At 43.9% G+C, this 25119-nt stretch overlaps 1 protein-coding gene across 3 annotated transcripts in view; it reads left to right on the plus strand.

Annotated features, from left to right (window-relative positions):
• The window catches only part of zzef1 (zinc finger, ZZ-type with EF hand domain 1), a 240311-nt gene extending 215192 nt beyond the window's left edge, over positions 1–25119 (plus strand). For all 3 annotated transcript variants that reach the window (XM_060848324.1, XM_060848326.1, XM_060848325.1), the window contains 3 exons: positions 11392–11542; positions 18225–18296; positions 24816–25119. In XM_060848324.1, coding sequence (XP_060704307.1) covers positions 11392–11542; positions 18225–18296; positions 24816–24917 — 325 coding nt within the window. In that variant the 3' untranslated portion in view covers positions 24918–25119. The remainder of the gene's footprint in view (positions 1–11391; positions 11543–18224; positions 18297–24815) is intronic.

Here is a 25119-nt window from a genome sequence, read left to right on the forward strand (position 1 = left end):
TCTGGTGCCTCGTAACGTGCCTGGTGCTGACTGGACCTCAGGCTCAATCTCAGAGACCAGTGCTTTTGGCAGTACTTGAAAATGGATTTACCAGAGTCTGGATGTAATCCTAGTGCTGATGTAATATTAATATTTCTGGCAGAAACCAATGAATTCCAATATGCCTGTAACCTTCCCCAGATTAATAAAGATCTATTTTGATTACCTTATGATTTCAGAGACAGTAAAATCGTCCGATTTCAAAGCAATCATTGAGCGTTAGAACAGCTTGCTTTTATAAAAAGACTTCAGTTTTGTAGATCATCAGGCAGACTTTTGGTTTGTTACTACAGAACAGTTGGCAAATAAACCTAAGACGTTGTGTCACTGTTATATATCATCAAACCATATTCTCTTTTGCATCTTTCAAATTTGCTCCTTAAGTCGTAACATTTTATGAGTAACTTTGATGAGTGGCATGTCAGCTGCTTACCTCTGTTACAGTTCAGGATGTCTTCCAATCTTTTTGAGCTGGAATTCATTGGCAGTGGGATCTATCCAGAGCAGCTGTTGAGAGCTTTTTCGGCTGCAACAGGTTTCTGTTTTTGTTTTGTACAAAGGATATCTTTGCCAATTTACTGTGTGCTGAACTGTTTAAGTGCTGCGATCCTAAAGAACCAGGCAGATAGATTTTTCCTAAGTTTAACAAAGACAGTTTTTTTATTTTGCTAAAGCTGACCTCAATAAAATGTTAAGGTACTTTTGACTTTCACGTATGCACATGGAAAATCTACATCCATAAGGTGCAGATTACCGGGGGGGGAAGGACGCTATGTAGCCAAGCCTGAGTCTGTAAAATAATAAAAGCAGTTCATAGTTTGATGTCTCGTCTTACTGTAGACTGAACTCAGTTGTCTTGCTTACAGTGATGAGGAGACTTAAAACTGCAGCAGATCATTCTTCAAGAAAATTTACTGTCACCATCAATTTAACAGGCAGATCTGATCTTCGCTAGTTAGCTAGAGAGGGGGACAGTAGACCCACTTGGATTCTTTGCTGTAGTGTTACAGTGCAGTAGGGTGCCTTTCAGTCCATTGTGCCTGTACTGGTTCATTAAAAGAGCATCGTTACCTCATGCTTATGTCCTGCTTTTGTTGCCGTACCCTGACATGCTTTATCCCCACAATCATCTGGCATGCCTCTTCGGTTAATTCTGCCCAAAACAATGCTTAAACCACACAAAAACTTGGCCTTGTCATGTGACCTCTCTCCAGCTTCAAACACAATTGTATATTCCAATTATAATTAAATTAGCTCCTTTCAAGAGGATTTAAAAATCAAGTTCCTTTTGTTCAAGCAGTTAAGCTTTGGTTTGTCTTTAGCTGTTGTAGGTGGCTTCCACAGACAGAGCAAGCTCTCTCAGCCTCGAGGGACAAGTGTGCCATTGTCTTTGGCGAGTTTTGTAGACTTTCTGTCTTCCCTTCCTTGGTTTGGAAAGTGGGATATGTAAAATAATGTAAACCACTGTAGGCTGTCTTGATGTAAGTTAAAATGACTTCAGCTTGTTTAAAAAAGAATTGATTTGTCTAAAAATGCAATTCTTGTTTTGATATTCTTGCCATAGATTGGTTGGATTGAATGGCCTGTTTCTGGGAGAAAGTGAGCACTGCAGATCAGAGTTGAGACTGTGGTGCTGGAAAAGCACAGCAGGACAGGCGGCATCCAAGGAGCAGGAGAATCGATTTTTCGGGCACAAACTCTTCATCAGGAAGGGCTTATGCCCGAAACGTTGATTCTCCTGCTCTTCAGATGCTGCCTGCCCTGTTTGTCTACTGTTTATCCCAATTAAAATCACTCGAAGGACATAATGTTGGAGCTTAAAGTATTGTTACTAAAGTAATAGATTTGATCACAAGTTAGAGGAGTTACAAAGTCTCAACACAGCAGAATAAACAACGTTTCTTTAAAGGAAAGCGCTTACTTCCTGGTGCTTTTGTTTTTGGATGACAAGGCAAGATTTTGAAGTAATTGAGATAACTAGAGGAACATGCCTAGAGAAACTTCCAAGGATAAGACTGATATTATTTTCTTAATGAGACAGATTTACACACTAAATGCTGAATTACAGTGTAACTTGCATAGATAAATTTACATACACGAAAATCAGATTTAAAAAATGGGAACATATGCAATTATACGCTAACAAAAATTGACAAATTCAGCACATAATGGGGAAATAGTGGATGGGATGCTAAACAGAGATAGGTTGAATCAAATCATATTGCAGACTTGTACAGCAATCCTACTTTTCAGATACTGAATTACATGTGGGTTTTACCATTAGTTTTTTTTTATTGAAGACCCAAACCACACAAGGAATAAGAATATATCAGCATGGGGTTGAATTTAGTTGAACCTCTTAAATTTCCTTTACTCTGGGAATGATATTCTTGTAACCAGTTCTGAAATGGAGTGGATTGGTTGAGGGATTTGCTGAATGAACATTTTGTATTGAATTTTTAAGCTTGTATAGAGTTTTGAGCTTTGTGACATAAATGGTGGTGGTATTCATCCAATACTGATCAAGCTTCATGCACGCTTCTATCATCTGTCACTCTGGGCAATACTTGCAAGTATGAGCCTGGGGTGCTGCACAGACAACCATTTTGATTAGATGAATAAGATCAATAATAGTCATAGAAAGGAATTCAGGAAAAAGTTAATGATTTTAGTTTAGCCTATTGTCCATTTGACCTACCAATTTAATGTCATTTTGAATGAACATATCCCTTAATTTTTTGTCAGGGTGCAATTGCCTTTGGCAGGGCTTATGCCCGAAACATCGATACTCCTCCTCGGATGCTGCCTGACCTGCTGTGCTTTTCTAGGGCCAAAGTTTTCAACTCTTAATTGCCTTTGTCCAGGGATATGTTCTCATGTTTACCAAAGTCTACTTGCATGGTCTTGCATAGAGCAGCATTTAATCTCATACCATTTTCCTCATGCTGTTTGTTGAGAGTATTGAGACTTTCTTGAACCCCTTTGACTGCAAACTAGGGCCTAGACTCTGCAGTTGATATATCGTCTGCTTGTATTTAAGGCCATGAGCAGCGTAAATGAGAATTGGAAAAACGGTCCTGACCCAAGTATTCTGAGGCTTACTTGCATTCGTAATCTCCAACTGGCATTCCTATCCTTACCACTTCAACCTAAGCAGAATCCTTTAAAGGGGTTGGTGTGTTTGGAAGCTGAGATCACTGAGACTGTAGACCACTTGTGATCAGATGTCGAATTAACTTTCTACAATATGAGTGTTCTTACAGAAGATATTTTTTAAAGATGGTGTGTACCATGGAGGAATTTCAGTTTTTGGTTTGTTACTTGTTCCCAGGACAGAACTTTGGTTCGTATCTGACTGTGCATTTGTACAAAAAGCTACTTCAGTCAACACCAAGTGTGGAATGTAAAGGCACTCAGAGAATTTCCACTAGATGGAAGTAGTAAATCTGACATTCAGCAAGATGTTCCCCAGGCTCTCTTTTTACTGTAGCTTTCCTATTGCACATGTTGTCTGATCCACTCAGCCAGAGAATATTTGAAATGGATGCAGTAATGTGTAGAGCTGGAAGAGGTTGGGTAGTTGAGGCAGTGTGAAGCCTTATAGGAAATGAGGACAATGGTCAAGAATTTGTCTCCAAGGCATTGAGGAGCAAAGACTGAACATGGATCAGCAAGGACCAGAATTTACCTGCAAGTGCAATGTGGTGTTGTATAGAATTCAGCAAGAGGTTTGAATTAATGTATTTAATGGAGTTGGAGGAATGGGAGAAGTTAAGAGCATTGGCATGACTGTGTGGAGGTGAGGATAGTGCACATGAAGGTTTTAGTGGAAGTCAGCGTACTGAAGTAAAAGCCAAGTGGAATTGAGTAGTCTTCAGATGGAGGCTTCGTATGGAAGCTGGAAATCTAAAATTAAAAACAAAATGCTTGACAAACTCAGCAGGTCTCCTCCCTCTCTCTGTCATTGGAAAAACAACACCATTTTCCAACTTTCTGAAGAAGTGATATCACACTTGGAACATTAATTCTGTTAGTCTCTCCAAAGATGCTGCCAGACCTGCTGAGTATCTCCAGAATTGTTTCTCTTTGTTTTGACTGAACAATCTTCATAGTGTATTTGATGTGGATTAACTCAACTCGATGAAAGAAGGTGGCAAAAATTCTGGTTCTGCTTATATTGACGAGTGGGTGATTAGAGTGAGGGCAAAATTGATTGTTTTGTCTTCCTACTGTTTAGCTGATAGAAAGTTAAAGCTCATGCAAGGCTTGGCTGTTTGACAAGCTGGGTGTGGTTTGAGAGATGCTAGAAAAGTACAGATGCATACCATCCGAATCCATGTTCAAATTGCTTTGTGTTTGTGAATATTACTGAGGTGTGGCACAGAGGTGAGCAAAGGGTGACCAGGCCAAGAGAAGGAATCTTTACTTTATTCCTAATTCAGTTGGATTGGAAGCAACTGTTGACATACTCTCATAGCTATGCAAAACCTTGGAACAGCATGGTTTGTATTGCCATGTCAAAAGCTGCAAAATTGTTCATGTTGCAATGTTTCTGAACTTCTTTTTAATTTGTTAGTGAGGTGTAGGAGCCAGTTAGTGTTTATGCAGTTGCCATTGAGTGGTCAGGCTCATCCAGTGTTCAAAACTACTGGGAAATGGAACCGTCTGGAGAAACAAAGAAGTCATGGAAGATCTGCAGACAGTGTACTGATCAGAGTTTTCTCAGCCTGGAAAGGGACATTCTGTAAGATGACCTCACAGAGATGTATTGGGTACTAAATGTCAAGGATAAAGGTTAAGTAAGCTTCACTATTGAGTACAGGAGTTGGGAGGTCGTGTTGCAGCTATATAAGACATTGGTTAGGCCTCTGTTGGAATATTGCGTGCAATTCTGGTCTCCTATCGGAAAGGTGTTGTGAAACTTGAAAGGATTCAGAAAAGATTTACAAGTATGTTGCCAGGGTTGGAGAATTTGAGCTTAGGGAGAGGCTGAACAGGCTGGGGATGTTTTCTCTGGTGCGTTGGAGACTGAGGAGTGACCTTATAGAGGTTTATAAAGTCATGAGGGGCATGGATAGGATAAATAGACAAAGTCTTTTCCCTGGCATGTGGGAGTCCAGAACTAGAGGGCATAGGTTTAGGGTGAGAGGGGAAAGATGTAAAAGGGACCTAAGGGACAACTTTTTCACAAAGGGTGGTACGTGTACATAGAACATAGAACATAGAAGGATACAGCGCAGTACAGGCCCTTCGGCCCTCGATGTTGCGCCGACCGAATCCTACCTAACCTATACTAGCCCAATAACTTCCACATGCCTATCCAATGCCCGCTTAAATGACCATAAAGAAGGAGAGTTCACCACTGATACGGGCAGGGCATTCCATGAACTCACAACCCGCTGTGTGAAGAATCTACCCCTAACATCTGTCCTATACCTACCACCCCTTAATTTAAAGCTATGTCCCCTAGTAACACCTGACTCCATTAGCGGTAAAAGGTTCTTAGTATCTACCCTATCTAAACCCCTAATCATCTTATACACTTCTATCAGATCTCCCCTAAACCTTCTCTTCTCCAATGAGAACAGCCCCAAGTGCCTCAGCCTTTCCTCATAAGATTTTCCTACCATTCCAGGCAACATCCTGGTATGGAATGAGCTGCCAGCAGAAGTGGTGGAGGCTGGTACAATTGCAACATTTAAGAGGCATTTGGATGGGTATATGAATAGGAAGGGTTTGGAGGGATGTGGGCCGGGTGCTGGCAGGTGGGACTAGATTGGGTTGGGATATCTGGTCGGCATGGACGGGTTGATTTCAGGAGGTAGTTTCTTGTACAGAATGGCCATTGTGATGAATGGACTAATGGAGGTGAACGCCCCAGAATAATTTAATGGAGAGAGCATTCGTTGACTTAAGGTGGGCCAAAGGACTCCTTATCTGTGAAGTTGTCTCTAATCAGGCTTCCATTCTAAAGCTGACAGTGATCAGAATGACTAATGAGAGGTGTAAATCATTGTGGAGCTACAAACTGTTCTGAGATGGTATACAGAAAGAAAGACCTTTAACAATGTCAGGATATCTCAAAGTGCTTAACAGCTAAAGAAATATTTTTGAAGTTTGAGCATGTTTAATTTTGGAGAATGCAACAAGCTGGCATAGCTACACAAAATAAACAAACTGATGATGAATTGCAAAGAAATTAAATTCTATGGCCTTATTGAGTTGATATGATGGTTCCAGGGTTCAGTCCGTTTCAGTTCATTAAATCTGACTTCCTAGTTTGGTCAGGGAGGAGAAAGTGAGGACTGCAGATGCTGGAGATCAGAGCTGTAAATGTGTTGCTGGAAAAGTGCAGCAGGTCAGGCAGCAGCCGAGGAGCAGGAGACTCGACGTTTCGGGCATAAGCCCTTTTTCAGGACTGAAAGGGCTGCCCAGTTTGGTCAACCCAGTAAAATCTCTGAAGAACAGCCACACTTGACTCAAAACATTAACTCTCTTGTACTTGATTTAAAGAACAATTGATGGGTTAATTTGTATTTTCCTGACACTCGTGTTTACTTAAGCAAATTAAAAGCATAGTTCTAACAGATGTCATAGAATGCAAAATGTTAATCAGATGGTCCGAGTTTGAGATAAGGATCATCAGTCTGTTGTTTCTCTATAGTTCGTCCATTGTATTTACGATTATTCCAAGCCTTCGGCTCATCCACAATCTCTCTTCAATCAGTTCCTGTTTTGTTGGAAACAGAAAAAGTCATTCTGTAGGGATAGTCTTGCCAAATACACTGCTAGCTAGAATCTGTTTCCCTAGATCTTGAAGGTGTGCCAGTAACTTGTGATGGTTAGATGGCTATTTTAGAGCCTTCCCCTACAGGGATGATATTTATAATTGACACTTCCATAACCGGTACTCCCTCGTTCAGATTTTGTAGTTGTCTTGCTTTTACAAATCTCACTGAAAGGCAAAGTTCTGTCTGCACAATAGTGTGCATTTTTTAGAAAATTCATTCACACAATGTGGACATCACTGAATAGGTTAGCATGTATTGCCTATCCTTAGGTGCCCAGAGAATAGTTGTGAGTCAAGTACATGGTGAGTTACTTGGAGGGGAACTGGCAGGTGGTGGTATTCCCTTGTATCTGTTGCTCTTGTCCTTCTAGATGCTAGAGACTGTGGGTTTTGAATGTGCTATTGTTATGGATAAGACCAAACCCCCTCAAAGTATATTAAGAAGATACTCTAGACCTTAACCTTTTCGTATTTTAAAAATAAGTTTAAGGCATTGTGTTCTGGATGCAATTTGATTGGTGAAAAGAGCAGGTTTGATCTAAACACATTTGACAAAGGCGCAATCAGAAGAATAGATTGTCTCATATGCGATTCTAAAAGCAGGAAGCTTTTAACTTTAACAGAGAGAGAAATAAGAGCTTCCACATCCAGCTTCAAGACCCAGAAACTACTGCTGAAGGCTAAAACTTTTTTAAAAACTTGGTTCTGTGGGAGCTTGACCCCACCCATACATGCTGCGTCTATTGTTTCAACATTTTAAAAAAGCCTAAGGCCTCACAAGTTGGTTATTTTATTAGCTTTGGAGCAGATTGCTCAGTACCCCTCTCAACTTTTCTTCATTAAAAAACAGGACAAAATACACCTCTTAAAGACTCAGTATCGTCACACTATCAAATGATTTTTGCTAATTTACAGCAGTGTATCTTGGAGATGGAAGCCAATGCTGCCACTCTGTGTTGGTGATGAAGGTGGTGAAGAAGTACCAGTCAAACAAGCTGCTTCGTCCTGAATGGGGTCAGGCGGCTTAAGTTTTGTTGAAGCTGCGCTCATCCAGACAAATGGGAATACTGCCCCACTCTCCTGGGGGGGGGGGTTCCATCACCCATTTCTCCTCACCTCATCTGCTTACTCATTCCTGAGGTTTCCTGGAAATATGCAGGGAGGAGGTTTTGGGAATATTGGAAAGGATGAATATAGATAAGTCTCCTGGGCCTGATGGCATTTACCCCAGGATCCTATGGGAAGCTAGGGAGGAGATAGCAGAGCCATTGGCCTGGATTTTTATGTCGTCATTGTCTACGGGAATAGTACCAGAGGACTGGAGGATAGCGAATGTGGTCCCATTGTTCAAGAAAGGGAGTAGGGATAGCCCTAGTAACTATAGGCCAGTGAGTCTGACTTCAGTGGTGGGCAAAGTCTTAGAGAGAATGGTAAGGGATAAGATTTATGAACATCTGGGTAGGAATAACGTGATCAGGGATAGCCAGCATGGTTTTGTGAAGGGCAGGTCGTGCCTCACAAACCTTATTGAGTTCTTTGAGAAGGTGACTAAGGAAGTGGATGAGGGTAAAGCAGTAGATGTTGTGTATATGGATTTTAGTAAGGCGTTCGATAAGGTTCCCCATGGTAGGCTAATGCTAAAACTTCGGAGGTATGGCATTGAGGATACATTAGAGGTTTGGATTAGGAATTGGCTGGCTGGAAGGAGACAGAGGGTAGTAGTTGATGGATTATGTTCATCTTGGAGCGCAGTTACTAGCGGTGTACCACAAGGATCTGTTTTGGGACCATTGCTTTTTGTTATCTTTATAAATGATCTAGAGGAAGGACTTGAAAGCTGGGTAAGCAAGTTTGCGGATGACACAAAAGTCGGTGGAGTTGTGGATAGTGAGGAAGGAAGTGGTAGGTTACAGCGGGATATAGATAAGTTGCAGAGCTGGGCGGAAATGTGGCAAATGGAATTCAATGTAGCTAAGTGTGAAGTCGTTCACTTTGGTAGGAATAACAAGATGATGGATTACTGGGCTAATGGGAGGCTACTTGGTAGATAGGGTAGATACTAAGAACCTTTTACCGCTAATGGAGTCAGGTGTTACTAGGGGACATAGCTTTAAATTAAGGGGTGGTAGGTATAGGACAGATGTTAGGGGTAGATTCTTCACACAGCGGGTTGTGAGTTCATGGAATGCCCTGCCCGTATCAGTGGTGAACTCTCCTTCTTTATGGTCATTTAAGCGGGCATTGGATAGGCATTTGGAAGTTATTGGGCTAGTATAGGTTAGGTAGGATTCGGTCGGCGCAACATCGAGGGCCGAAGGGCCTGTACTGCGCTGTATCCTTCTATGAGTCCCATCATTCATGCCCTCCAGGCATTCATAATGAATGTGTCAGCAGCTTAGTATGAGCTCTGTGTTTAAATAGGTTAAAGATTCTTTAATATATAGTTCTTCTGTTTTAAAAGACTGTTTGCTATGTCTTTTCAAGTCTGACTAATGTAAGCAATTTGAATTTGGCCATCAGCACATACAAAGTTTGATTGTTAGGCCAAGTTGTTTACTGACAAAAATAAATGATTCCTGTCAACGTTGGCATGAATTGATGATGATACATCCTCTTCACCCCAGATACATTCTACTCTGCCATTGTTTGCGATTACAGCATTGTGTTCTTGTTAATTAAACACTGACCTCTTCTAAACCATGGAAATTACTAAAATGGTTGCATCAAATAAAGTCATTAACCATTTTGGACACACAATAAGTGAAAGGTTTGCTAGATAGTGTGTGAGTGTTTTCATTTAATGTGAAACTATCGGTTTCAAATACTTTGTTTCAGGCACAAAAGTGCAGAGGTTCCTTTGTGTTAGACTAAAAGGGTTAGAACAGTATCTAATGGGTTTTGGTTATGAAGGTCTCACTTCATTCTGTGTGAGTTCTGAAGTGCCATTTTGTAAACAATCCTGTTTTTTTGGAGAAAACAGAATAAAAGGTGCTCTGGAGATTTGCTCTATCCACATGCTCGATGGCAATCACGCATTGTTCAGGGATGCCTCAGTAGTTTACACAATGAATACTGTATACTCTGCTTTACAAAGAAAATCCTCGAGCTTTGAGAGCAGTTATTTTAATTTGGATCACAGTATGGGGCATGTTTTCTTTACACCCATGAGAAGGCCACTTATCTTCATATCCAGGAACAAACAAAAAAACCTTAGTTTGGGGTGAGGAAGAATCAAAGGTTGCCTGAAAACAAATGCCAGAGAGTGAACGGTATTGTAGAACTACTTCAAGGTGATGATGATTGGGTTTTGACTCGGATTTGATGGCTCGCCAAGCCTTGTAAATAAACCTGGAGTCTGCTATCCTGGCTACATATTCCACTGCGCTTCATGCAGCGAATCTATTTCTAAATCTTATAAGCTCAGCTTTATTACTGTGTTCACTGTAATCCCACTGTTCTCCTTATGGTCCTACTGTAACTTTACCATGTAATTCCAAAAGCATAAAGCGCTGTCAAGGTGATGGTCAGGTTTCTTTCCATTTATTCGGGTGCCCTAGGTGGTGTTGGCTGGGCCAGCATTTATTGTCCATCCCTAGTTGCCCTTGAGGAGGAGGTGGTGAGCTGCTGTTTTGAACTGTTGCAGTCCGTGCCCTGTAGGTTGACCTACATTGGCACAAAGGATTTTGACCCAGCGACACTGAAGGAACAGTGATTTATTTCCAAGTAAGGATGGTGAGAGGCTTGGAGGAGAACTTGCAAATGGTGGTGTTCCCATGTATTTGCTGCCCTTGTCCTTCTATGTGGTAATGGTGGTGGTTTGGAAGGTACTGTGTGAGGATCTTTTGGTAAATTTCTGCAGTGCATTCTACTGCCACTGGCATCAGTAGTGGAGGAAGTGGCAGTCATTGAATATTTTAATGCAGATTTTAAAAATAGAATCGTTATAGTGTGGAAATAGTCCAACAAGTTTACACTGACCCTCAGAAGAGAAACCCACCTAGACTCACTCCCCTATTTCACATTTACACTAAATCGCCTAACCTACACATCCCTGAACACTACAGGCAAGTTAGTATGGTCAGTTCACCTGACCTGCACATCTTTGGGAAGAAACTGGAACACCCGTGGAAACCCCCACAGACCCGGGGAGAATGTGCAAACTCCACACACAGTCACCTGAAGCTGGAATCAAACCCGGGTCCCTGGCACTGTGAGGCATGCGTGCTAACCACTGAGCCACTGTGTCAGCCCATTTTTGCCTAGGGCAAGTTGAAGAGTATTAGAGGTAGCTAGAAAAGTGAAGTTGAGGCTGCAACCATATTAGCCGTTATCTAACTGAATGATGAGCAGGCTTAAGGTTTAGAAAGGCCTATTCCTCCTCCTCCATGTGTATGTTCATATTTAAGTGCAAAATCAAGCATTTAAGTTTGAACAGACTAATTTTTTTGAGATTCATTAATCTCTGTTTCAGATATATTGGTTCTTATTGTTTTAATGTTGTGCCTTGAGTGAAACAGTGTACTTATGTTCTGTTTTCAATCTGTTTTATTTCCCATTTCCAGTGGCTGTGACCTCAACATGTTGAAGCCTCTCTGGCAACTTTTCACAAAGATGGAGAATACAACAAACCTAGACCAGTCTGGTGTTTCTATCCTTCCACCGTTGCATCGAGCCCTGACTGAACTGTTCTTCATTGCAGAAAGCCGAGCAGCGGTAAGATGAAGTACTTGTAGCAATGTTTGTTAACAGTGTGTTACCACTGTGATCTCACTCGCACAGCCTTAAAAACACTTCACTACATGAGCAGATCAGTGACTGGGAGCTCAGAAGTGGTTAACTCACCCCAAAGCCAGTCCACCATCTGTACAAGGCACATGTCAGGAGTGTGATGGGATACACCCCATTGTCTGGGTCCACGCAGCTTCAGCAACACTCAAGAAGCTTGATGACCATCCAGGACAAAGCACTCCATTTGATTAGCACCATATCCACACTCTGCCCACCAACACTCAGTAGCAGCAATGTGTATGATCAACACGATGCATTGTAGAAATTCACCAAAGATCCTCAGACAGCAACTTCCAAACCTAAAGCCACTTCCATCTAGATGGACGAGGGCAGCAGATACATGGAACCATCACTGCCTTCAAATTCTTCTCCAAGTTGCTCACCACCAAGTTCCTTCCTTCACTATCACTGAATCAAAATCCTGCAATATCATCTCTAATGGCATCATGGGTCTAACTACAGCACATGGACTGCACCAACCAGGTCAAAGCAGCCTGTTTGATTGGCACTCCATTCAACACCTTCAACTTGCTTCATATTACTTTTTGGTGAGCTGTGAATATTGTTGACAACCCTATATTTGTTGCCAATCCCTAATTATCTTTGAACTGAGTGACTGAGCTGAGTAGACCATTTCAGGGGCCAAAATGTGGAGCATACTGCTACAGTGAGTAGTTGAGGCAAATCTCACATGGATTTAAGGGGAAGCTTGGCATGTGTATGAGGGCGAAAAGAGTAGAAAGGTATGTTGATAGCTAAAAGGAGGTGGGTGAAGTCTGTATGGGAACATTGACCAACTGGTAGAACAGAGTTTGCCTATTTCTGTGCTGTGCACAGAACACAACTCCCCTTAACAGAACAAGTTTCTTTTTCAATTGCAAAAATCATATATTTTTCATAATGCCTGATTTTTACATTTGGACTTTATTGTCATATTTTTACAGATTGAAACTGGAACAAAGACCATGTGAATTGACTTTCTCATATAAATACACAATAGAGGTATTGTTAGTGGAGCTGTTCCCATGCAAAACACAGTTAGGCTGAATGATGAATTCAGTTTTACTCTCTTGAATAGTTAGACTCAGTAGAAACCCAGAATCTAACATTGGATTGAATAGCATTTTAATTCTCTCAAATCAGCTTTACAGTTCTATTCATAATATCTACCAGCCAAACAGTTTGTATTATTTTAAGATCAACGAAATAACTTTCTTTAAATTAGCCACTTCACTATCCAGTTTGTGTGTTGTTTTCCCCTTGGTAGTTCTTCAACGTGTTCGACCGTTCTCTCTCACTTCTGGCTTTCCGTTGCTTTCTGTGTCATGTTGAGAGTGATTACGTTTCATTATAAACAGTGTGAACTGACCTCAAAATATTTGAGAAAATGTCATTCTGGAAGATTTAAATGTAGTTAAACATGGGGTTGTCACACTGTCAAAATATTAATTCTGCCGAGAATTGCCAGAGATGTAGCAGCCGGGCAGAATCTCTGAACAATTGCTCATCACTGAGAGAAAAAGAAGGCATTGATTTCTCCCCTAACCACCTCAAGAGTTGTGAGGTGAGGAAGGTAGCTGACTCCTGGTTCCTCCTTGCTTGAGAAGGTGTTGGAACTTCAGCCAAGGAAGAGCAAAGTTGCTGAGATCCCGAGTGAGATAAGTAAAGAACACAATCATTTGGCCCCTCCAGCTTGCTCCACACTTCAATAAGGTAATGGTCGTAGTCTCAACTCCGCTCTCCTGCTTGACCTTGATAATCCTTGACCACTGTGGGGGTGATCAGATATCTTTCAAACTCAGCCTTGAATATATTTACTTAGCCACTCTCCATGGAAGAGAATCCACAGACGCATGATCTTTCTCAACACTGTCACAAATGGGTCACCAGCCAATTTTCAGTGTGTTCTTAATTTTGATCTCTCCCACTATGGAGAAATCTTTACAGTACCTACCTCAGGATCTTGTATGTTTCAATTAGATCACCTCATATCCTTCTAAATTCTGAATTGGCTCAATCTTTGCTCATAATGTAACTTCTTCATTCCTCAGCTCTGTGAAGTGAACCTTCTATGAGCAGCTAATAAAATGATATCCTTTCATTTAAGGAGTCTAAAAGTGTATCAGGTATTCCAGATGTGGTCTCTCCAGTGCCCTATACAGCTGCAGTAAAACCACTTACTTCAACATTCCTTTTCCTTTGAAATAAACAACAGCGTTCAGTTTGCCTTCCATACACTTGTGTACCTGTGCACCGATGTTTCTCACACTTTGAGGATATCGGGTGAGCTTTTCTCTGCCACAGAAAGAAATTGAGCTGAAATTTTAATGTTTTCTAGAAGGAGTTGGATATAATTATTAGGGCTAAAGGGCTCAAATAGTATGGGCTCACAGCAAGAACAAAGTGCTAAATTGGATGACTGCCCATGATCATATTGAAAGGTGGAGCATGTTTAAAGGGCTGAATGGCCTACTCTCGCTTCACTTTTGTTTCTAAATGTTTGTGACTCATGGTCGAGGGCACTCACGCCCTTCTGTACGTCATAATTCTGCATCCTCTCCATTTAAATAGTCTGCTGATTTTTTTGAATTTCCAGTCAAAATGGACAAGTTCACGTCTTCCCGCATTATACTCCACTTACTAAAGTTTTGCATACTCATTTAACATGTCTTTATCGCGTTTTCAATACGACATAAATGCCTGCAATCTACTTTCCTATCTACCTTGTGTCAGCAGGTGATTTAGCCACTATCCTTTCATCCAAGTCATTGATATAGAGTCATTGAGTTCTACAGCCTGGAGACAGGCCATTTGGCCCAAACTGGTACAATCCAACCAAATGTCCGTCCATGCTAACCCCATTTCCCTATACTTGGCCCATATCCATTTAGGTTGAATATAGTTGAGGATCTTTCACACAAGTCTGAGTTGAGCATCTGTGAATTGTTGCAAATTCTGTTGATAGAGACAGGGTGACTTTCACAACATAGTCCACTAAATAGTGAATGACTACATTGAAATACTCAGTGAAAATTAAATCTTAGATGTTTGCAACAGCAAAGTCTTCAATTGTGATTGACAAGGGAATTACCCAGGAGAAAGTGAGGACTGCAGATGCTGGAGATCACAGTCAAAGAATGTGGCGCTGGAAAAGCGCAGCTGGTCAGGCAGCATCCGAGGAGCAGGAGAATTGACGTTTTGAACATCAGCCCTTCATCAGGAATGTGGCTTTCGGCCAAGGGGGCTGAATGATAAATGGGAGGGGTGGTGGGGGGAAGGTAGCTGGGAACGTGATAGGTAGATGAAGGTGGGGCTGAAAGTGATAAGTCAGAGAGGAGGGTGGAGAAGATAGGCAGGAAGGAAGATGGACAGGTTCCAGAGGGCAATGCTGAGTTGGAAGGTTGGATCTGGGATAAGGTCGGGGGAGGGGAAATTGGAAAAGTGGTGAAATTCACATGGATCCCATGTGGTTGGAGGGTCCTATGGTAAACCAAATGCTTTTCATTTGGCCAGGCCTACATGAAGCGACTACGTGCAGTTGTGTTGCATTTTGAGTGCTGTGTCATTAACACCCAAGCTTTGATTTTGTTTAAAAAAAAGTCTCAATCCACAGCTGAAATACGTTTGAATAAGAGTCCAGTTCTGCTTATTGTATTGGCTGTTGTCAACCAACTCATGAAGCTGAATAACTTGATACGAGTACAGAGTACAAAATTGGAACAGATTAATCCAGTTTTAGCTTATCTCGATGTTCTGTTGTTCAATGTCTTTTCAGAAGATTAATGGAAAAAATGTGGAAATTAAATTCTAAATATAATCTATGAAATGTGAAAGCTAGTAATGAATGTATTTGCTAAAAGATAATCCAGTTCTTCAGCTTTCTGTCATTTAGAATTTCTTAAGCATCATTCTTACTGAATGATATCACCATTTTGAGAGGTTTTAAAAAAAAACAGCTTTTTGTCCAAACACAACTTTGGGTGCAGCATACAGTATAGTTTATTTAATATAATGGATCCACCCACAAATTAGGCTGGTGTATTTCTACAGCATTCCCTGCTTTGTGATTGAGATTAAGATGAAAACAGTACATGAAAAAAGGATGTTCACATTTCAGATTGCCAAACTGAATTGGATCTGTTTGGTTAGCGCTCTGGCCAGTGCGCTGTCTTTTTCTGTCTCTCGCTGTTAAAAATCCTGGCTTCAAACTAAGTGGAAGTTCATTGCAATTGACTTCATTCCTTTCCCTATAATTCCTTCACTACTGACACCCAAGTTTTATTCTTTCTTGCAAAACAAGGGAGGCTGTAAGCTGAGTCAGATGTCATTGTTTGGTTGTGGCGTTGGTATTCTCCTTACTGTGTTGGTATTCCCACATTCTGAAAATTACTTGATTTATTTGCTCTTTATTCTCCGCTCCCTGGCCACATCTGTGACATTTCCAGGCAGCCATTGTGAGCTCAATGTTTTTTTTCTTAGACCTATTGGCAATGGATAACTGGCAGAACAAGGCAGTTGCTAAGGAGACCAGTCAGTTGTCTAGCCCCTGCCTGGTAATCTGCCTTTGTATGTGGGGTTAGAGGATCCCTACCAGAATGCTGCCTCCTGTTGTGATGTGAGAGTGTGTACCAGCACATCACATTTATGTTTCCTCACAAAGTCCTCCCGCTTGAGTTCATGTCTCACAGAGGTGATGCATTCCTCTGCCCTCCCCAAACTTCTGAAAACAAGAGCTTGACTTGCTTTACGAAAGAGTTATCTCATTAATCCCATTCTTGCTGTCTTTTCTCTTTACCCTGAATCTCTTAAATATTTATCCATTTCCACTCCCGGCACTGTTTGAGGAAAGTCATTACCTATTCTGAAACCCTCCATATATGTATTTGAACAGAAGGCCGGGGGAATCATTTCTCCTGTTTAACTTGTCAAAAGCCCTGCATAGTGTTGGAGTACTCTGTCGAACATCCCCCTGCCTGCAGCATCTCTTTTTAATGTTTCACTGAGGAATGTGAAAATCCATCTTTCCATCTCTGACAGTGCTCATGAACACCTTGGATCTGCTTTGCTACACAACTGCCTCCATGTGACAGCTGGAACCAATTCAAAGAAGGAACCTTAACAGCACTCGCTTAGCAACCAGGGGCAACCTACACACTAGCAACCAGCCTCTGAAATCTGCATTTTCTTATTTATCTTCCCATACTAACTAACTTCCTTTCGAACTCTTTAAGTACTAACCCTCGAAAGGTAAGTAATAGATTATCTGGTTTCCAGATAATCCTAATGGATTTGATTGTATTTCAAGACCCAGTGAAGAGAGGAAGTTTAAATTGAATAAAGATTGGCTAAAAGGCATGAAATGCTACCTTTTTGCAGTAAAGCATACTGGTGGCTGTTCAGGGGAAGTGTTTGCAAACCACAGATTCTTGTACAGCTCAGTTTTCAATGTGGGAGTGAGTTTCCTTTTGCCTTAAAGAAGACCAAGCCTAATTGTGGATATTACCAAGAAGCATTTTATTTATACCTTTTTTACTCGGATTCCTTTGAAAACAAACTGGTTTAGTGTATTCGTATTTTAGGTGTTCATAATTCTCTAGTTGGTGGAATTTTGCTTTTAATTTATAAATATTGTAGAAGTGTAAATTCAAATAATGCACCTGCAAGTCTTTCTGCTCATGTAAATATTGACGTGTGTTAATGAGCTATGTAAAATCTTCCCGGTTCGAACCGGTTGCTTGACTTCCTGGTGTTTTGTGAGCCTTTCAAACACTGAATTTCCTTTTCAGCCGGCAACTGCTAGCTTGCAGTTGAAGTGTCAAAGAAAGGCTTTAATGTGCAAAGAACACAGTACCCAGTGAATGCCAGAGCCACTAGCACAAGCAGATGGGATGTTGGCTGTGTCTCGATTTGCATTGGGAAACAACTGCTTTAATTGAAACTAACCAGAGTGTGCAAACAATACTGAATGTGCACACAACTCTACACAAAAAAAATCTCAATAGAGTAACGCCCCTGTCTCTGTTCCTGGAATTCACTCCCCTGACCCCTCACCCTTGTCAATAAGTGAGGCTATGCAATATATGAGCTCCTTGTATCTCAGATACTGCACTATTATTCGTGAGCTGAGCCCAGGTAGTGAAAATTTATTATTGCCATCCTACAGTGGAAAAAAATTGTACATAAGACCATGTGAGGAGGGATTGGAAAAATGTTGGTTCAGGTTAGATGCCATATTGTCATATTGATTAAAGTAGAATTTTACCACTGAAGCAGACCACTTTGCCTTTCCTTTGACTGCATTAATGCTCTGTCTTCTCCCAACTCGATTTACCTCACTCGATCAACGTATTCTTCTATACTTTTCTCCTTCAGACTGGACAGCTTTACCTTAACTGTGTCTGTGGGGCTCCACATTCTAGTCATTCTCTGGGTGAAGAAGCTTCTCTTGATTTTCCGATTGGGTTTATTAATGACTATCTTTCACCTTGCACAAGTGGAAACTTCTATTTTTTACCACATCAAACTCCTTCATTTAGTTGATTGCAAATGAATTGTCTTTGTGCAGCTCCTGATTATGCAATATCTTAATGTTTCTTATCGTATGCAGGAACGCGGTGTGCTGCACGACTATTTTGTGGCCTTAACCACAGAAGATCACATCCAGCACTGTGTCATGCAGGTGAGAATCATTTGTATCTCTTGCAAAGTGATTTGTGAGTGTGAAAGGTTGCTGCCAAAATATTACCTAAATATTGCACAAGTCTGACTGAAGCATGTTACATAGGGGAGACAGGATGCCAACTCACAGAACATTTCAGGGACCATCTCTGGGACACATGCAGTAAACAACCCCACCACACTTTAACTCCCCCTCCCACTCTGCCAAGGCCATGCAAGTCCTGGGTTACCTCTACTGCCAAATCCAAGCCACCTGACGCCTGGAGGAGGAGCGCCTCATCTGACGCCTTGGGACTCTCCAACCACACGGCGTCAGCATCGACTTCAATAGGCCAAATTTAACCGCACCCCCCATCCCAGATCCAACCCGGTACCACCCTCTTGACCTGTCCTAACTGTCCATCTTTCTTCCCATCTATCTGCTCCACCGTCCCCTCTATACTGCCACCTTCTCCCCCACCTCCATCTACCTATCGCCTTCCCAGCTAACCCCCCCACCCCACCCAATCCCCAAATTTCTGATGACGGGCTTATGCCTGAAATGTTGACTCTCCTGCTCCTCGGATGCTGCCTGATCTGCTCTGCTTTTCCAGCACCAGACTTTTCAACTCTGATCTCCAGCATCTTCAGTCCTCGCTTTCTCCCTGTTATCTCTGAGGCTACTGTTTTTCCTGTAGTTAAAAGACCTTTCATTTAAAAATGCTTGCTCCAGTGGTTCATTGTTTTGTTGCCTCCCTGTCTGGTACCTATTTATGAATACTTAGTCTCCTGTCCGAGATCATGTGCTGAATAATTTCAGAGATCCGACTTTCAAGTCCACAGGGTCACAACTGCAACCTGATGCACTTGAGAGCAGGTGAATCTTGGTGACCATTGTATTTAAGAGCTGAGTTCATCCCAGTGGGGGGGTTGTTGACTTCTCAACAGGCTACAGAAGGGAAAAGTAAAGCTGATCTTTGTGCTAAATTATGGATTTACACAAAAAAGCAAGTATAAATCTCAAATGTTTTGTTGTCTAATTCAACTTATGGATATCAGTGTATGAAGCAGTGTTATTGCTATCACTGAATCACTGGAGTTGCCATGTACCAGAAACTGATCTGGATTCACAGTCTCTATATGAACAACTCCTGAGCTAGGACTGTCCAAAGCCTGTTTGCCATCTACACAGCACAGGCCAGGAGTACGATGGAATTCTCCCCCATTCAGCTTGATGATTGCAGCTCCACCAATAAAGAGGCTCAGCACCATCCAGGGCAAATTTAGTTTGCTTGATTAGCACCCCATTCACCACTTTTAACGTGGACTTCCTTCACTAACTATGTACAATGGCTGCAGTGTCTCCCACCAACAAACTGCACTGCAGTAGCTCTCCTTTAAAAGCGCTATGCAAGACCACAAACTCCCCCACTAAGTCAGCAGATGCACAGAAACACCCCTATCTGCAGGTGGCCCTCCTAGCTGCTCACCATTCTAGCCTGGTACTTTATTGCTGTTTCTTCACTCATTTGAGTTAAAAACCTGGAATTCCGTCCTTAATTGCACAAGTGTACCATACTGAATGCAGCTCCCCATCACCACCTCCAGGGTAATTAGGGCCAGGCCACAGATTCGGGCCCAGTCAGCAATGCCCACATCCCAGGAAGAGATAAAAGAAACTACGGCCGCAGGATTGCAGTGGTTCAAGAAGGCAGTTCGCTCCTGTTTTTTCAAGGGGTGTTAGGGATCAGCCTTGTCAACGATGTGCAGAACACAAGATATTTTTCACAATGTTCTGAAAGAATCGAATACTGTAATCATACGTTTCTTCTGTAGACTAAGAATGCTCTTGAAATGGGAAACCAAGCTATTCAGACTCATCATTTTCATAATTATATTGAGGGTATAAATCTATTTCTGTTCATTCTGGGAGTATTCATGATTCCTCTATTATTTTTTAATAAATCTCACACCTGGTTATAATCCAACAGGTTTATTTGCCTTATAAGGTTTTACAATCTTACACTTCACAACCACCTGATGTTGTGTGATTTTTAACTTTCTGCATCCCAATCCCACGCCGGCTCCTCCCCAACGGTCCCACACCGGCACCGCCCCACCTGTCCGACACTGGCGCCTCCCCACCCGTCCCACGCCGGCACCTCTCCACCCGTCCCGCACCGGCGCCTCCCCACCCGTCCCACATCCGCGCCTCCCCACCCGTCCCACACCGGCACCGCCCCACCTGTCCGACACTGGCGCCTCCCCACCCGTCCCGCGCCGGCGCCTCCCCACCCGTCCCACATCCGCGCCTCCCCACCCGTCCCGCACCGGCACCTCTCCACCCGTCCTGCATCGGCGCCTCCCCACCCATCCGACACTGGCGCCTCCCCACACGTCCCGTGCCGGCGCCTCCCCACCCGTCCCACGCCGGCGCCTCCCCACCCGTCCCACATCCGCGCCTCCCCACCCGTCCCGCGCCGGCGCCTCCCCACCCGTCCCGCGCCGGCGCCTCCCCACCCGTCCCACATCCGCGCCTCCCCACCCGTCCCGCGCCGGCGCCTCCCCACCCGTCCCGCGCCGGCGCCTCCCCACCCGTCCCACACTGGCGCCTCCCCACCCGTCCCACACTGGCGCCTCCCCACCCGTCCCACATCCGCGCCTCCCCACCCGTCCCGCACCGGCACCTCTCCACCCGTCCTGCATCGGCGCCTCCCCACCCATCCGACACTGGCGCCTCCCCACACGTCCCGTGCCGGCGCCTCCCCACCCGTCCGACACCGGCGCCTCCCCACCTGTCCCACATCCGCGCCTCCCCACCCGTCTGACGCCGGCGCCTCCCCACCCGTCCCGCATCCGCACCTCCCCACCCGTCTGACGCCGGCGCCTCCCCACCCGTCCCGCACCGGCGCCTCCCCACCCGTCCCGCACCGGCGCCTCCCCACCCGTCCCGCACTGGCGCCTCCCCACCCGTCCCACATTGACACCTCCCCACCCGTCCCACGCCGGCGCCTCCCCACCCGTCCAGCATCCGCGCCTCCCCACCCGTCCGACACCGGCGCCTCCCCACCTGTCCCACGTCCGCGCCTCCCCACCCGTCCCGCGCCGGCGCCTCCCCACCCGTCCCGCGCCGGCGCCTCCCCACCCGTCCCGCGCCGGCGCCTCCCCACCCGTCCCGCGCCGGCGCCTCCCCACCCGTCCCGCGCCGGCGCCTCCCCACCCGTCCCGCGCCGGCGCCTCCCCACCCGTCCCGCGCCGGCGCCTCCCCACCCGTCCCGCGCCGGCGCCTCCCCACCCGTCCCGCGCCGGCGCCTCCCCACCCGTCCCGCGCCGGCGCCTCCCCACCCGTCCCGCGCCGGCGCCTCCCCACCCGTCCCGCGCCGGCGCCTCCCCACCCGTCCCGCGCCGGCGCCTCCCCACCCGTCCCGCGCCGGCGCCTCCCCACCCGTCCCGCGCCGGCGCCTCCCCACCCGTCCCGCGCCGGCGCCTCCCCACCCGTCCCGCGCCGGCGCCTCCCCACCCGTCCCGCGCCGGCGCCTCCCCACCCGTCCCGCGCCGGCGCCTCCCCACCCGTCCGACACTGGCGCCTCCCCACCCGTCCTCTATTATTAAGCACCTGGCCTGCAGCAGCCTGGGAACTGAATGGGTTGGAAGAATAGACGTGTGTCTGTCCTCAGGCAGTGCTCTATCCTGTTGTTCCAGTAAGTTATCCCATTACGCAAAGTGCTGCACCTCCCTTCAATTTAAGCAGCTTGGCTTTGGGAACACAAACAAAAAAAAAACTCTGGTCTTGTATTTAGTCCGTGTTGCAGCTGATCCCTTATTTCAGTCTCATGTAAGATTCTAGGAGCACCTACAATCTCAAATTGTATCGTTAGAGAAAGTAACTTGGATTTGTAAAGCTCTCTGGGTCACCCCAAATGGTTCCATGGCCAGCTAAAGTATTTCTAAAACATGTGCAGGGAAACATTGGCATAATATTATCTATAAGGTCCTTCAAATAATCGTAGAATCCACAGCTGTGTAGCAAACATTGTGCTGTTGCTATGGCTGGGATTTAACAAAACAGCATCAAAAATTGAGGGAGTTTTCAGGAAGATTCGTGGATTCAGCATGGAGCTGAAAGAGGCAACTTGAATTGGTAATTGTACAGATACACATTTCATGAAGGAGAATAGTGAGGGTTGAGAGTAAACGCTCAATGACATTACCCTGAAGAACACGAGTGCATTATTTATTTGGACCCTGGGCTATCGCAAGGAAATGAAACCAACTTGTAATCAGTTTCAGGGTCTAGAGTATAAAAGTATAAAACTAAAAGGTTTAGTATAAAGTATAAAACTAAAAAAAGCAGTAAATTCATACAAGACTGAAATCTTTGTCACTAAACTTCAAGTAAAATGGTTGCCACTTATTGCCTATTTAAGGCCTTTAACCCACCTCCACTGTCATTATGGCCTGGGCAGTCACAGACAATCTGCATAAACTAACAGAGCTCTGGAGTTTTAGTTAGCCAAGCCTACAAAATACTAGTAGATTATACAAATATATTCAACTGAAAATGGCTAAGCAATAATTAAGAGCTGTATTAGGCCAGAATCTGCTCCGTCTTCTCTTTTCTCATATGTGTTACCTCCCTGTCAGCCAATGGCTCTGATTTAAAGTTGTCCTTGTTTTTGTTTTAGTCATCCTAATGTTTTGACCCATTTTGTAGCTTCTCTTTCCTTCCCTGTCTACCTACATGTGTTCAATCATGTATTCCAGCACTGGCATTCCATCACACAATCTAGCCACCTGTTATTCTCCTTCAAGATCAAAAGCATAACTTCTCAACAAACTTAGTTCCACCAAAGTTCCTCCAATCTTTAATATCTGTTTTTAAAATATGTTAATGGCACTATATAAATGGGATTGTTTTTATTCCCCTGGCATTTGTTAAAGTGCAGAATTGGACCATTTGCAATTCTTTCTGAAAAGTTATCAAAAGGAATTATTCACTATGAATGTGTTTTTTATGTCAAATATTTTTATTTGAAAAGCAAACCCTGATGTTATCAAGGTAATTGCCTTGGGAGGCTGACTGACATCTGGGAACTGCACACATTAATCCAAGGTGCTTCCTTGTTTAAAGTGGGTTTGTTCAATTTAATTTCCTCAAATAAGTAGCTCATTTATGGTGGCTGTTTAAACAGATATAAGAAAAATCAATGAATTGATCTGGCAGGATGGTAGAGCTGTACCTTTTAAAGCAGTTTCTCTCCAAGGGAGACAGTCTCTGACTTGATTTATATGAAGAGTGATGTTGATCTCTGATATAAAGACTATAGTTTTTAAACATTTCTTAGTGAGGTGCTTATTGCTTCTTCAGAGGTTACGTTTTAAGAGTACAGTGCTTGGAGTAATAGATATATTGAGCTCGGCCTTAAAACTAACATTATAAATTCATACCCAAAGTCAAAGGAGGTTTGGATTCAACATTAGAGTGGAATGTAATTGAAAATTTTTCTAAATTCTTTTAAAAGTACAGACAAAAAGCTACCAGATCTTGTTTGAGCTGAGCATGTGCTACTAGCTGCTTTTGCATATATGTAGTGTCATTCCCAATCAGGGGAACAGGTCTTCAAACACTTTCCAGCCGAATATGTGCTTGGAGTTGTACTGAATGGACTGCAGGCAACATGGCCGCTGATTGTCAGCCCCGAGAAATAACAATGCCAAAATGAATGGTTTGAGCTTTGGTCATAGTGCTAACTTCTGGAGCGTGGGTTTGGGTGGGCTCCTTGCTGAGATGTTTGTATAATCGACTGCCATGGGTGAGGTGCCCGAAGGTTGGAGGTTGGCAGCTGTATTGCCATTATTTAAGAAAGGCTATAAGGAACATTAGGGTTGCAGGTGCTTAGTTCCTTGAAAATAGGTAGGCAGTTTGGTGGAGGAGGAGGAGTTTGGCACACTTGCCTTCATTGGTCAGTAAAAGGTAGTTGGGATGTCATGTTGTGGCTGTCCAGGACGTTGGTTGGGACAGTGTTGGAGTACTGCGTTCAATTCTGGTCTCCGTCCGATAGGAAGGATGTTATTAAGCTTGAGAGGATTCAGAAAAGATTAACAAAGATATTGCTGGCACTGGTGGGTTTGAGCTATAGGGAGAGGCTGGGGCTATTTTCCCTGGAGTGTCAGAGGCTGAGGGGTGACCTTCTAGAGGTTTATAAAATCATGAGGGGCATAGATAGGGTAAATAGACAAGGTCTTTTTCCCAGTCTAGGGGAATCCAAAACTAGAAGGCACATTTGAAGTGAGAGGGAAAAGACTTAAAAGGAATGTGAAGGGCAACTTTATCTCACAGAGGGTGGTGCGTGTATGAATGGGCATCTGGATGGGTATGTGAATAAGAAGGGTTTAGAGGGATATGGGCCAAATGCTGGCAAATGGGACTAGATCAGTTTAGAATATGTGGTTGATGCAGTTGAGTTGGAGTTGAAGGGCTGTGGAACTCTGACTGCAAAGTTGATGGTGTTCCTAATGAAGATATTCCATTCTTTTTCAGGGACTGAAGAATATTGCTGCCATCAGTCTTGCGATTAACCATCAGAATAAGGCTACCAGGTTTTTGAATGATCAGCCAACATCACAAACCAAGCCCGCTTAATGAAGTTTACAGCATCTTCAGAGTACGGAGTGTCAGCGGGCTCAGACAAGCAGGCACCTTAGAGTTACACCAAGCAGCAACTGACTGTTCGGATGTACTCAAATGCGCACTTTCTGAAGTGGGACCTGCTTGTTCTCCTTCCCTGTTTCTCTCCCTCCTCTTCCATGCACTGTGATGGGGCCCCCTACCCCCCACCTTCTCC

This window comes from Hemiscyllium ocellatum, chromosome 31 (assembly GCF_020745735.1).
Source record: "Hemiscyllium ocellatum isolate sHemOce1 chromosome 31, sHemOce1.pat.X.cur, whole genome shotgun sequence".
NCBI lineage: Eukaryota > Metazoa > Chordata > Chondrichthyes > Orectolobiformes > Hemiscylliidae > Hemiscyllium > Hemiscyllium ocellatum.